This window comes from Argentina silus (genome assembly GCF_951799395.1).
Source record: "Argentina silus genome assembly, chromosome: 8".
In the NCBI taxonomy this organism is placed as follows: domain Eukaryota; kingdom Metazoa; phylum Chordata; class Actinopteri; order Argentiniformes; family Argentinidae; genus Argentina; species Argentina silus.
The window spans coordinates 2,917,667-2,931,236 of NC_139662.1; the positions used below are offsets into that span (position 1 = coordinate 2,917,667).

The 13,570-nt window shown below is 47.1% G+C and overlaps 1 protein-coding gene across 1 annotated transcript in view; it reads left to right on the top strand.

Annotated features, from left to right (window-relative positions):
* The window catches only part of kmt2d (lysine (K)-specific methyltransferase 2D), a 29,994-nt gene extending 16,484 nt beyond the window's left edge, over positions 1 to 13,510 (top strand). The window contains exons 38-54 of the mRNA XM_083675476.1: positions 46 to 278; positions 1,317 to 4,517; positions 4,620 to 4,766; positions 5,257 to 5,421; positions 5,552 to 5,699; positions 5,820 to 5,901; positions 6,003 to 6,178; positions 6,296 to 6,420; positions 6,533 to 6,665; positions 6,823 to 6,959; positions 7,081 to 8,362; positions 8,529 to 8,665; positions 8,777 to 8,907; positions 9,597 to 9,882; positions 9,971 to 10,044; positions 10,282 to 10,390; positions 10,506 to 13,510. Coding sequence (XP_083531602.1) covers positions 46 to 278; positions 1,317 to 4,517; positions 4,620 to 4,766; positions 5,257 to 5,421; positions 5,552 to 5,699; positions 5,820 to 5,901; positions 6,003 to 6,178; positions 6,296 to 6,420; positions 6,533 to 6,665; positions 6,823 to 6,959; positions 7,081 to 8,362; positions 8,529 to 8,665; positions 8,777 to 8,907; positions 9,597 to 9,882; positions 9,971 to 10,044; positions 10,282 to 10,390; positions 10,506 to 10,598 — 6,659 coding nt within the window. The 3' untranslated portion in view covers positions 10,599 to 13,510. The remainder of the gene's footprint in view (positions 1 to 45; positions 279 to 1,316; positions 4,518 to 4,619; positions 4,767 to 5,256; positions 5,422 to 5,551; positions 5,700 to 5,819; positions 5,902 to 6,002; positions 6,179 to 6,295; positions 6,421 to 6,532; positions 6,666 to 6,822; positions 6,960 to 7,080; positions 8,363 to 8,528; positions 8,666 to 8,776; positions 8,908 to 9,596; positions 9,883 to 9,970; positions 10,045 to 10,281; positions 10,391 to 10,505) is intronic.
* The last annotated feature ends 60 nt before the right edge of the window (positions 13,511 to 13,570 follow it).

Genomic DNA, 13,570 nt, shown 5'->3' on the forward strand with positions numbered 1-13,570 from the left:
CAGGTTATTCCATGTTTTTTTTTTCTTTCCACTGCTCCCTCCCAGACGACGCAGAGCAACACCAGTATGAGGAGTGGCTTCTTCACACCCAGCAGCTACTCCAAATGCAGCTCAAGTTCTTGGAGGAGCAGATTGGAGCTCACCGCAAGTCTCGCAAGGCTCTGTGTGCCAAGCAGCGCACTGCTAAGAAGGCAGGCCGGGAATTTGCTGAGGCAGACGCAGAGAAACTCAAACTGGTTACTGAGGAGCAGAGCAAGATCCAGAAGCAGCTGGACCAGGTTGGTAGACACGAAGCAAAGCCATGCCTTGTTATCGACCTTCATGCTCTCCAGTTTTAAGGGGTTGGAGAAATGTTACCACTCTCAAATTCATAGATAAACTCTGGATTCAAGGACTGACCGTCTGTGACATCAGCGTGGGAGTATTACATATTTTGTATGTGTTTACATTCCTGTTTGTAAACATTGGAGTAAAACCGCCTAATATTTTGGGTTATGATATAACTCAATGAGTAACAGTTACTCAGTTATTAAGCTCATGAGTTATCTGTAAGTAATATTCTTCAAGAATCAATGGGTATATATCATATATTGATATATCCAAAAGAGATCTTGATTAATTAATTACTGATTGTGACAAACATGGCACCTTGTGGGTATTCCATGGATGGATAGATGATTCATTCACTTAAACAAATGTATTTGTAAGTCGCTTTGGATAAAGGCATCTGCTAAATGCCATAAAATACAGATGTAATGATACATTAGGTTCCATTAATTGATGGAATTTTCTCATCATCTGTTTTCGGTGGCTTAGTGTTTTTTAATGTTTGATTTAGTAGCGCTTTAGATTTGATAAGATATGTTAACACATTAAAATGTGATATTTGATTAATTCGCCTATGTACAATTGTGGTCGAGTAATTGGGGAAAGTATGGTAACATTTTAAGAAAAAGTATTACTGCATCAAACATGTTCATCTCAACAATTGTGTTTATCATTGTATCCACATGCACGTTTTATTCTTCACGCTATCATAATGTCTTCATTTCGCAGGAGTAATTGAATCTAATTTGATTGAACGATCATGTGAACTTAGCCTCAAATTCAGGATAGAGTTGACTTAACCTGCGAGAGAGTCGGTTAGCTCTGAAGGATTTGTTACCATAGTTTCTGATCCGGCTTTTAGTTGAGCGCTCTTTTTAGAACAAAAGTGCAGAGTTGATTCGAGGTCTGACTGAAGTTAGCACGCTTACTCATGAATCCTGCTTTCTGGAATACCCCCCTGGTAACCTGTATTTCTATTGATGTTTCAGGTGCGTAAGCAGCAGAAGGAGCACACCAATCTAATTGCTGAGTACAGAAGCAAGCAGCAGCAGCACCAGCAGGGGTCTGGCCTTCTTGCCCCAGGGCCTTCTACCCCGGGGCCCCACATGCTCTCCAAGATGCCTGGGCAGATGATGATAGGCCAGCAGGGGGCTTCCATGATGGGCCAGCCACCTGGGATTATGCCTCAAGGAGGAATGCCTGTCAGGATGCCCCAAGGGCAGCCCTTCATGGCAGGAGCCCAACCCCAGCACCCTGGCGCTCTCGGAGCCCGACCACCTGGTACCCCTGGCCCTCCTGCAGGGTTTTTCCCACAAGGTCCTGGAGTCCAAGGAGCAGACCCACGACTTCTGCAAGAGAGACAACTTCAGCACAGGATGCAGATGGTCCAGAAACTACAACAACAACAACAACAACAACAGGTGATGATGGGTCAGCAGCCAATGCCACATCAGGGCCAGCAGCCAGGAATGATGGCCCAGCCACAGCCAGGTGTGATGGGCAACCCCATGATGGCCCAACAACAACAACCAAATCTTCAACAGGGGATGATGGGAAACCAGCCCAATCAGCAGGGCCTGATGCAGGTGGCCCAGGGCATGGTTGGAGGCCAGCCTGTGGCCCAGCCACCACAGACCCTCATGGGTGGGCAGCCCATGAACCAGCCTCAAGGCATGATGGCAGCCCAGCCAGGGATGATGGGTAATCAGCCAATTGGGCCACCACAGCAGCAGCAGCAGAGGCCTCAGGTGATGATGGGCCAACAGGGAGTAGTGGGACTCCAGCACCATGGGCTCAGAGGGCCGCAGGCCCCTCTCACACCTCAGCAGCAGAGCATTCTTGCCCAGCGCATGCTCCTCTCTCAGCAGCAACAGAATGCTGCTAAGAACCTCGCACAGCTACAGCAACAACAGCAACAAGTGGCACAACACAGACAACCAACACAGGGCTTTATCAACCAACCCAATCAGCCTCAAGAGCAGGGAGGACTCCCCCAGCCTGCCACTCCTCAAATGGGATCCTCTCCTTCAGCAGGAAGCACTAGAGTTACGCCTCAACCACAGGGGGCAACTGAGGGCATGCAGCAGGGTTTCACCCAGGACTCCCAAAACTCCAAAGAGGGAGGTATCCTCAGTCCGAGAACCCCACCACAGCAGGGTGGACCTTCAACTCCCATTCAGATGGCCCAACCAGGGCCTACTGGAGATCAACAGGTGTCAGTGGGACAGCAGCAGCAGCAACAACAGCAGCAGCAGCAACAACAGCAGCAGCAGACCCAGATGCACATGACTCAGCAGCAGCAACAGGCATCCCTGCAACAGCCGCCTCTAAATGCTCAATCTGGACTTCAACAGCAACCAGGGTATTTAGGAAACCAGCAGGCTGGCATGCATCCTCAAATACAACAGCCGCAGCAGCAACTTCAACTCTCTCTGCAGAGGCAGACCTCCCTCAATGCTGACAAGCCTGGTTTAGTCACAGTGAAGCAGGAAGGACAGCAAATGTGTTACATGGCCCAACAACAACAACAACAACAACAACAACAACAGCAGCAGCAGCAGCAAGTGGGTCAGAATGCTATGCAGCAATCGCAAGATCTCACTGGACAGCAGCACGATGGGATGGGACAACTACAGAATGTGATGGGGCAGAACCACCCTGCTCAGCCTGGTATGGTGGGCCACCCAAGTCCGCAGCAACAGGCCCTCATGGCCCAGCAGCAGAAGCAAGCCATGATGGGACAGATGGGCATGATGAGGGCTCAGCAGGGGATGATTCCTCAGAGGCCTGGAGTTCCACCTGGGCAGATACGCACCCCTTTGAACATTCAGGCGATCATCGCCCAGAACCCCCAGCTCCGCCACCTTCCCCCTAACCAGCAGATACAGCACATCCAGGCCATGATTGCCCAGAGGCAGCTCCAACAGGGACAGATGCTGAGGATGTCCGTAGGACAGGGCCAGATAAGGCCTCAAGGTCCACCCGGGCAAGTTCAACAGATGGGCCAGCGGATGCCGGCGATGGAAGCACAGCAGCAGATGCATTATGGAGCCCTGGGGAGACCAGGGGCAGTGGGCCCCCCACAACAGCCTGGGATGATGGGACAACCCCCAGGTGGGACTCCTCAGATGCAGCAGCCAGGTATGATGGGACCTGGGCAACAACACCCAAGCCAACCAGGAGCCTCCCCTCAGTATGCCCTCAGTGTTCAGCAGCAGCAGATGATGCAGCAGCAGCAGATGATGAGGGGCCAGGTCCCTATGGCTCGCTCCCCGATGGGGCAGGTACGCGGGCCGCCCCCGGCCCGCCTCATCAGGCCGATGTCGCCCCGTCAGCCCATGTCCAACTCGCCTGGAGACCAACAGCGTCATGCCATGGCCCAGGCAATGGGGATGCGGCAACCAAACACCAATCAAGTCATCCAACAACAGCCCCACATGGCAACTGCATCTGGGCGTTTCCAGGGCTCTCCTTCCCACGCAGGCTCCCCCGCAGGTCCCTCTGTCTACAAACAAGAAGCTGGCATGAGCCCTGCTACCCCTGGCACACCTCACTCCACCCATGTTGTCTCCCCGTCAGTAGCTGACAGTGGAGCTGGTAAAGGGAGTCCTTTCAGTCAAGTCAAGGCATCTCCTCTAAGGTCCCCTGGAGCCAAGAGTCCTCTGGATTATCCAGGCCTCAAAGCTGAGCCTCAGACCTCAAGCAATGAAGCAACACAAGCCCATATTCCCCCCAATGGGCCCTCACCTCAGCAAGGTAACAGTGCACAGCAGCAGCCACCTCCACAAGGCAGCGAGAGCCAGGGCCCACCACCAGGCTCAAGAGAAGGTGCTTTGTATAAGATGACCTTGCAGAACATCAAGCAGGAGCCCAGAGAGGTCCAATGTGACAGTGAAGGAGGGGGCGAGGCTCCCACTGGGGCCATCAAGAGGGAAGCTACTGGTGAGCCGGTCAGTTCCAACAACACCCCTGGTTTTGGTAACACTGGAAACATGGCAGGAGACCCTGGGTCCCATATCCAAAGAACTGAGACTGGCCAACAGTTACTACAGAAACTCCTGAGAACCAAGAACCTGCAGCTGGCAGCTCAGAGGCCCTCTGATGGCATCCACAATGAGATCAACGGCCATATCAACAGCAAACTGGCCATGCTGGAGCAGAAACTGCAAGGGACTCCACGCAATATGGAGGTAAGTCAGTTATGTCCTCAAAAATGTTACATTTGTAAAGGCACGAGTCCTCTTGAATGAGGAGAATGAGCAATTCCTTCATGTCTTTTATCTTTATGGCAGGATTTGCAATCCATCACAAAGAGGACTCCTGTTGCAAAGGCAAAGCGCAACACCAAAGCTGGGGAACGAGCACCAAACTCACGCAAGAAGACTAAAAAGGAGGAGGTTGGAAAGAGCACAGAGGCCCTGATGAAACAGCTGAAACAGGTAAGAGGAAATTACTTCAAAGACCTGACCTTCTGTGGGGGTGAATGTTGATTAATGTATTCTCCATTCTTGCTCTCCAATCAAAATAATTGAAGAGACCTACTCTTAAACTCACTACTTAAAGTTACAATATGAAAGATTTTGCCACTGAGGTGCTCTTGAGCCAAAGGGGGCCCCCTAAATAGTCAGATGTGACCTCATTGGACAGAGAGGGGCACACTTTCTCTTGTCCATGAACATCATCTTATTTTGCCAAAGTTTGTAAGCCTAAAACTAAGGGAAGGAATTAATTGATATTATATAATAGGAGTATGATAAGCATGGTAATGTGTCACTTGAATGAAAGGGTAGAAATGAACCTCTGTCTTTGTTTATGTCGCTGTATGAACCCAGTGTTTTGGGTTGGAGTGCGTATTTCACTGTAACACCTCAATTAGTTTGCTCATAGTTGTTTTTGTGAACATTGTTATGATTTTATAATTTTCTCCAGGGACTGTCTTTGCTTCCCCTGATGGAGCCCTCCATCACTGCCAGCCTGGATTTGTTTGCCCCCTTTGGCAGCAGCCCAGCCAATGGCAAGGCCCAGCTCAAGGGCTCTTTTGGAAATGCAGTGTTGGACAACATCCCAGACTACTACTCTCAGCTGCTCACTAAGGTACAGACCAACACACGTTTATTCAACATGGACTGTAGCAATCTGCATTTCCAGCTGTATTTTACAGTTGATAATCTTATCATATCTATAGAAAGCCCACTTTTAACCACTGCCCCATGTATCCTTACAGAGTAACCTCAGCAACCCACCAACACCCCCATCATCCCTGCCTCCCACGCCACCACCCTCAGTGCAGCATAAGCTGCTCAATGGGGTGACAGCTGTGGAAGAGCTGTCTGAGGGCCAGAAAGAGACTGAGACTACAGAGGATGTTATGGGTAAGACTTGTCTGTTTATTACCTCCAAACAAAGACGTCACTAAAGCAGGTTTTACACGGGAGCGGCGATCAGGCTTTGTTAGGTAAACAGTTTGTTAATGATGTTGTTAATGTCTGCAGATTCTGTTGCTGATGAGGTGAAGAGTGTGGATATTCTAGCAGCTCTCCCCACCCCACCTCACAATCAGAACGAGGACATCAGGTATGATATGAGAATATTCTAATCCTGTGTGACTGCATAGTATGTACTATATGTACTTTCTGGTGCTGTGTGGCTGTAGACTGATAGAATCTTTCTTTCAGGATGGAGAGTGATGATGACAGTGATGCTCCAGACAGTATTATCCCAGCCTCCTCCCCTGAGGGTGACCTAGGTGATGAATCGCCACGCTTTCCTCGTCTGCGGGACCCCAAAGAGGAGGAGACAGAGAGAGCTATCTCCCCGATTATCCCACTCATCCCTCGCACTGCCATCCCAAGTATGACCAATATATAGAGCACTGTATATACAGGCCAAACTAAAACTTGAGGCTATTTGAAATTGTAGCTTATGAATTAATTGTGTATGTCTTGTCTTGTTTTTCCTTCGTGTCCAGCTTTTCCAGAGAACAAGCCCTTTGAGGCAGCAGATGGCAAGGTAGTGTCTACATCCAACCCCTGGGACAAAGCCAAGAGCAACGAAGTGTCTGTCACCTTCACCCTGTCCTCTGCTGCAGCCAAGGTACTGAGGGAATCGCCATATCCATTTAAACCCCTTATTATTTTCTCTGTAACCCCTCTTGTAACCTGGACCAAACCATGATATATTCCTTCCTACTCTGTGATATTTGCAGAATCTTAACCATGTGATGGTGGCAATGGCCCAGCTACTCCACATGAGGATGCCTGGCTCCTATGAGGTGACCTTCCCTCCTAGCCCAGGCAGGGCCGGAGCTTCTGGGCCCGGGAAAGCCCCAGACCAACCAGGTAGATCAATCATTGACATTCATCTAAGATAACGTTACACAGTTTGAAACATAATCCTAATAGGTCAGATTGACTATAATTCTGCCATGTTTGTGAAGAAATGGTGTAATAAAGCTGTTAATGTAACAAATAAGCAAATCATTAAATCCTCCATCAGGTGCCCTGTGTGTTAAGACTGGTTCTATGGACAGTAATTCTCCAAGCCAAGATGCAGAGTGGCTGAGGCAGTTTGATGTATCTCTGCCAGGCTGTACTCTGAAGAAGCAGGTCGACATTCTCTCACTCATCAAGCAGGTTAGTCCTATTACATTCCTCAATTTAGCTATAAATTTTTTTTTATTTTATTTTTTTATCCCTAATCAGATCTTACACATGAAGACCTAGAGCTCATGCACACACTTTCATTTTCTCTCAGGAATTCCCCGAACAAGAGGACAAACCGGTTCAGCACTGTTACACAACTAATGTGTCAGACCTGGACGTGCGCCACCTTCCTATTATTCCTGTGGAGGCATCGCCACCCCCTTCTCCCTCTCCTCCCCCTCCACCACCACCTCCTCCCTCAGCTCCTCCAAGTGAACCTGAACCTCCCACACAACCAGCTTCCTCTCCTTCCAGCCCTGCCAACATTCAAATCAAAACTGAGCCAGAGCAAGAGGCCATCCTTCCCCCTTCTGATCCTACACTGGCCCCTGCAGCTGATGAGACTGCTACAGAGCCCCAGGATCAGCCCCAACCAGCCCCCCTCCCTCAGCTCCAGGACTCCCCCACCATGGAAGTGTCCCCCAAGGTCGTAAAGCATCGCAGCAGGCCCCTCTCCCCTGACATGGAGGTGGTACGGCCCAAGGTGAAGAAGTGGAAGGGGCTGCGCTGGAAGCGCCTCCAGATCGTCATCACCATCCGCAAGGGCGGCTCGCGCAAGGAGAGCAGCCGCGAGGTCTCGGAGCTCATGGAACGCCTGCGTATCACCCTCCGTCCAGACAAGCTGCCTCGGGACAAACGCAAGTGCTGCTTCTGCCACGAGGAGGGCGATGGTGCCACTGACGGGGCGGCCCGCCTGCTCAACATTGACGTGGACCTGTGGGTGCACCTCAACTGTGCCCTCTGGTCCACTGAGGTGTATGAGACACAGGGTGGGGCGCTCATCAATGTGGAGGTGGCCCTGCGTCGGGGCTTGCGCACCCGCTGCGCCTACTGCCAGAAGACTGGAGCCACCAACAGCTGCAACCGCCTGCGCTGCCCCAATGTCTACCACTTTGCTTGCGCCATCCGGGCGCGCTGCATGTTCTTCAAGGACAAGACCATGCTGTGCACCCAGCATAAGCTCAAGGGCCCCAGCGAGGAGGAGCTCAGCGCTTTTGCCGTCTTCCGCCGTGTCTACATCGAGCGCGACGAGGTCAAGCAGATCGCCAGCATCCTGCAGCGTGGCGATCGCATTCACATGTTCCGTGTGGGCGGCCTCATCTTCCACGCCGTGGGCCAGCTACTGCCTTCACAGATGGCTGTCTTTCACTCGCCCACCGCCATCTTCCCCGTGGGCTATGAGGCCACACGCATCTACTGGAGTACGCGTGTGCCCAACCGGCGTTGTCGCTACCGCTGCCGCATCAGCGAAACGGATGGTAGACCGTTCTTCGAGGTGCGTGTGCTGGAGCACGGTCAGGAGGACCTCCACTACCGCGACACCAGCCCAGAAGGTACACCCTTAAATCTGTCCTCCACCCTGCTGTGGCTGCTAGCTAAGTGTATTCTAGCACAGTACCTACTAGCCTGGACTCCAACCATCTCTTTCTCTGTGCACCCCCAAGAGACGTGTGTAACCATGTCTTCTGTTCTTTCTCCACTCTCCCTCTGTCTGCACAGGCATCTGGGACAGAGTGGTGCAGCAGGTGGCTAAGCTCCGGGAGGAATCGGCCATGTTGAAACTGTTCACTGAGCATGTGAAGGGAGAGGAGATGTATGGGCTCACTATCCACGCTGTGCTGCGCATCACTGAGTCGGTAAGAGCTCTCTCAGAAAGCACTTCTGGATTGGCTATTTGCTTTCCCACTCGCTGCTTACAAGAAAAAGAGCCATTTCATAATTCTTGTTATCGTGTTTTATGTTGTTAGCTGCCTGGAGTAGAGAACTGCCAGAACTATGTGTTCCGCTATGGCCGCCACCCTCTAATGGAACTTCCCCTTATGATCAACCCCACTGGCAGTGCTCGCTCTGAACCCAAGGTCCTCACACACTGCAAGAGGTAAGACTGCAACACTGACCTCCAAATAGATGCCATAGATACTCTCTTCTGTCATAGGTGATTGAATGTCATGAGGGAGATTAAAGAATGTTAACATTCTATTATGACAGCTCTCCCTCTGAGTCATGAGAAGAATTGGGCTACTTTATCAGAGCAGATTACTTTGCAGTCCCTCCAGGATTTAGCGATTCTGCGATGGCATGATTCATTGCAAAATCAACCATTCCTTGCATATTTTGCAAGGGCTTGCAATTTTTACCAATCACTGCACTGTTATTCGGTCCAATCAAACCACACATCCACAATCTTCTTTTGCCCCATCAGCGTGTTCACATGTGAAGCTGTTGGTGGATGACTGACAGGCAGAGCAATGGACAAAAATCTTATTTGTCTACAAAAATAACACTATTTACCAATGTTTTGCACCAAAGTGGGGGCAAGTTGTTTCATACTCAAGAGAATGTGAACACAAGAGAAAGTGGTCAATCTTTTTAGAACTGAGCACATATTAAATTGTAAGTGAAATAAACATTATCAAAACATTTAAAAACCATTGCAAATTGCCTCGCAAAATGTCATAAAAGCCGCATCAAAATTAAGCAGTTTTGGACACGCATCACAAAAAAACACTGGAGGGATTGACTGGCTACTTTGTCAGATGACTGATCTCTCCCACATCGCTCCCCCAGGCCTCACACCCTAAACAGCACGAGCATGTCCAAGGCCTACCAGAGCACCTTCACAGGGGAGATCAACACTCCCTACAGCAAACAGTTTGTCCATTCCAAGTCCTCCCAGTACCGGCGACTGAAGACTGAGTGGAAGAACAACGTGTACCTGGCCCGCTCTCGCATCCAAGGACTGGGCCTGTATGCAGCCAAGGACTTGGAGAAACACACTATGGTTATTGAATACATCGGCACCATCATCCGCAACGAGGTGGCCAACCGCCGCGAGAAGATCTACGAGGAGCAGGTAACTGCTGAGTACTCAAATCTTTTGCATTTATAATCAAGGTATCAATAGATTGGAGTGTTTTATGACACTGTCTGCTTCTCTCTAGAACCGTGGAATCTACATGTTCCGCACCAATAACGAGCATGTGATAGATGCCACTCTGACGGGAGGGCCAGCTCGGTGAGTGCCTCACTGTGTGTGTGTGTGTGTCTGTGTCTGTGTCTGTGTCTGCCTGGGCACAGTTACTATATGAAGTATATCATACACCACTGTATTTGTCTGTGCCAGCTTGGTGGTATTTGCTAGGGAGTGAGACTGTGCCTCTTCTCTTGATATTAGTATGTGTGTGTGCATGCGTGCGTGTCTTGTCTGCATGCTTGTTCCAGTCTTACCTGTTGACACCGTTGTCCTTTTCAGCTATGTCAACCACTCCTGTGCCCCCAACTGTGTGGCTGAGGTGGTGACATTTGACAAAGAGGACAAGATCATCATCATCTCCAGTCGCAGGATTCCTAAGGGAGAAGAGGTAAGCCACCCCAGATCAACATGTCTGTATACAGTAAGCTTCAGTGTTGCCCTTCAAGTGTCTGTCAGGCTGTCAAATCTAGGCTGTTATTGACCCTTTCCATCTCTTCTTTTAGCTGACGTATGACTATCAGTTTGACTTTGAGGACGATCAGCACAAGATCCCTTGCCATTGTGGAGCCTGGAATTGCCGAAAGTGGATGAACTAATGGGGAGACGAGAGAGAGAATGAGGGAATGAGAAGAGTTCCTTCTCCCTGGTGCCAGAACACTCCTGCGCCAAAGCCTTTGAAACCTACTTACCCAGTTCATAAGCTGTTCTGAAAAATGAGGAGGAAGACAGACCTCCAAAACAATGAATGACTTGACTTTTGCATTCACACCTGTAGCCAAAGGTTTGAAAAGCATTAATAGTTTAAGTAACCACCTTCAATAACAGCCTGATGGTGGGACAATCTCTTATTCTTGGACTTGTGGATAAACTCTCCTCTGCCAAAAGCAACTCTTTACTCTACTGCTCCCCTTCAACAACTTGACTCTGTGGCTGGAAACAATCCTCTCTACATCTACCAAATGATCTGATTCTATGTGATATCAATACTTTTAGCGCAAGGCTCACCTGGAGCTTTGAAGAAAGCCATTTTAAACTACTAAGAATGAACTAATGCATTTTTAAGTTGGACCTATCCCTCTCCTACATCCCCTCCACCCCCCCCCCACCCCCTCAAGAAAAGACACTCTTCCCATCAAGTCATCAACGAAGATTGACAACGTGGATATTGGCTAGCTAGACAATCCTGAAGTGGCTCTGTATAGAACTATGTATCATTGATGGATAAGATGTAAGATAATATAAAGTTGAGATGCTATTGACCTGTGGCTCCAGAGGCACCAGATGTTTTATTATCTGGAGTTATAGGTGGGTTAGTTGGACCCAGTCTACCTCATTGATTAAGTGGGAAGTGACTGCTTTGTATAAAACTGTAACTGCTACTGTGGAACAGGGGGCGGGCGGGGCGGGGGGGGGTTGTTGTTTTCATGGGCTTAATGCCTTCTCGGACAAGCAGGGAAAACTAAGCAGCAGGTTTGCTCTATTCTATGCTGATGATGATTTACAATAATGAGCCAACATTATTATTAATTAATATGTATACAGAAGAAATATATGACCGTTTTGGATAAGATATCGCATTAAGATCAATCAGAAACTTGAAACTTAACAGTTTTGGTTATGTAGCTTTTTTTTTTTTTTTTGCATTCACTGCATATTTATGCATTTAGATATCATGCTTTTAGGTGTGTGCGAACACATAACAAATTCACTCTTCAGTTGCTGAGGACAGAGATTGGTGTGAATGATGGCTTTCACAGCTTCAGTATATAAAGTGAAGCAGGATCACAGGCGCATACTTAAGTCTTTGGCAAGACTATCAAGTCCAACTAACCATGAGTGAAGGAAATGTACGCTTGCTGCTTCATGCATTCGTCACATTATGAAAGCTAGCAGGTGATGCAAGACTACTATCCCATTTGACATGTTTTTCACTTTTAGTCCCCATCTGCATTGATCTCCTCTTCTTTTCTCAAATGACATTCAACCATGAATCTTGCTTCTTCCTTTCTGTATCATGTAGTGGACTGTTGTAAACTTACTGTAGTGAGTCTTTCTCTGCCTGACCACAGCCGGTGTGTTTACTCCCTGTATTGTGGTTTTCTAGTGATAGTACTGTCTTCTGGAGGCTTGAAGCAAAGGCAGGGGAAGACTTATAAAAAAGGGCATTTGATTTCTTTTTTATTAATAACAAAGTAGTTTCAATCTGTAAAGAAGGGAGCCTTATTGAGTCTCCTTGTTCTCATACTACTTTGTTGCCCCCCCCCTGACCTAAGACCTCATATAAGAAAATGCAAAAGTGTACAAACTGTATATACAATAGGGGGCAACAAAACTCTTTATCCAACCCCTTTTTAATCAATAAAATCAAAAATTTTAGAGAAATAAAATTGATGAAAAAATGAACCACTGGATATCATTTTATGAGAAAGATTAAGCTGTAAATATATAAATATATGTAAAATGGCAAACTAAGTAATATCTTGATATGTATATGAACCAGAGTGTTTTTGCATTTACCTGTTTTTCTATTAGCGTTTTTTGCTATAAGCTTTCAAAGACAGTTTGTTAAAATAGGTATGTGAAAATGTCTGGTCTTCTCCAAACACTTGGATGAGAAGCCGAGGTGAATAAGAAAATGTGCGAGAAAGGATCCATGTGGAAAGTTGTCATGATTATAAAAATCACTTATTGCTTAAAGCAGTACAATGGTGCATAGCATTTGTGTATTTATGTAATATTGTTCATGTATTTGTTCATTTACTTTTATTTATGCTACTGCTTGTCAATTACCAAAACCTATCCCTTGATTGGTCACAATTGGATTAGTATACTCAGTAAATGGATAACCTTGAACTCCCTAGGATATTACTGTTATATGATTCGTGGTTTGTTATTTTATCTTCCCTATAGAAGTGAATGTGTTGGTATACCTTGTGAAATGGCTACTTGGCCTTATGTATGTTATGATGTACTATTCAAAGTTAACCCCGTATTTACCTGAGAATGAATTGCACTCTCATAGTAAATGGAGTACTTCTCTAAAGTGGTAGATATTGATAAAGTATCAGAAGCAGTGATTATTATTTTTTTTCTTGGTATGTTTATATTTCAAGGGAAGACCATGACAAGACATTTTGCCGCTCACTGGATTTTAGCCTGAATAATTCTTACCTTCTATCATGTTTGAATATCTTAATTTAAATTCTCTGCATATCTTATAATTTAATAAAGAGATTGCTAAAGTTGAAGGTTTTTTTTTTAACCTAACCTACTTTTTAAAAGATATTGCATCTGTACAGCAGAGATACTTTTAGGGAATATGAATAAATATAATGATCATTTTTATTGTATGTGGCATGTTTTGTATGGATATAATTTTGAATTGTACATATTTTTTGACGACGCCAGAGGTTGCATCTCTTTATATACAGCTTTCCCTCCCTTTCCCCATCATCTTATTACTTTGTCTCTGCTTTTATTTCTTGTAAAGGAAAATAAAATGCATTTTAAATAATATAATACCCTGCGTCTGACTTATTTATTGACTGATATGTAACAACTTATTGGT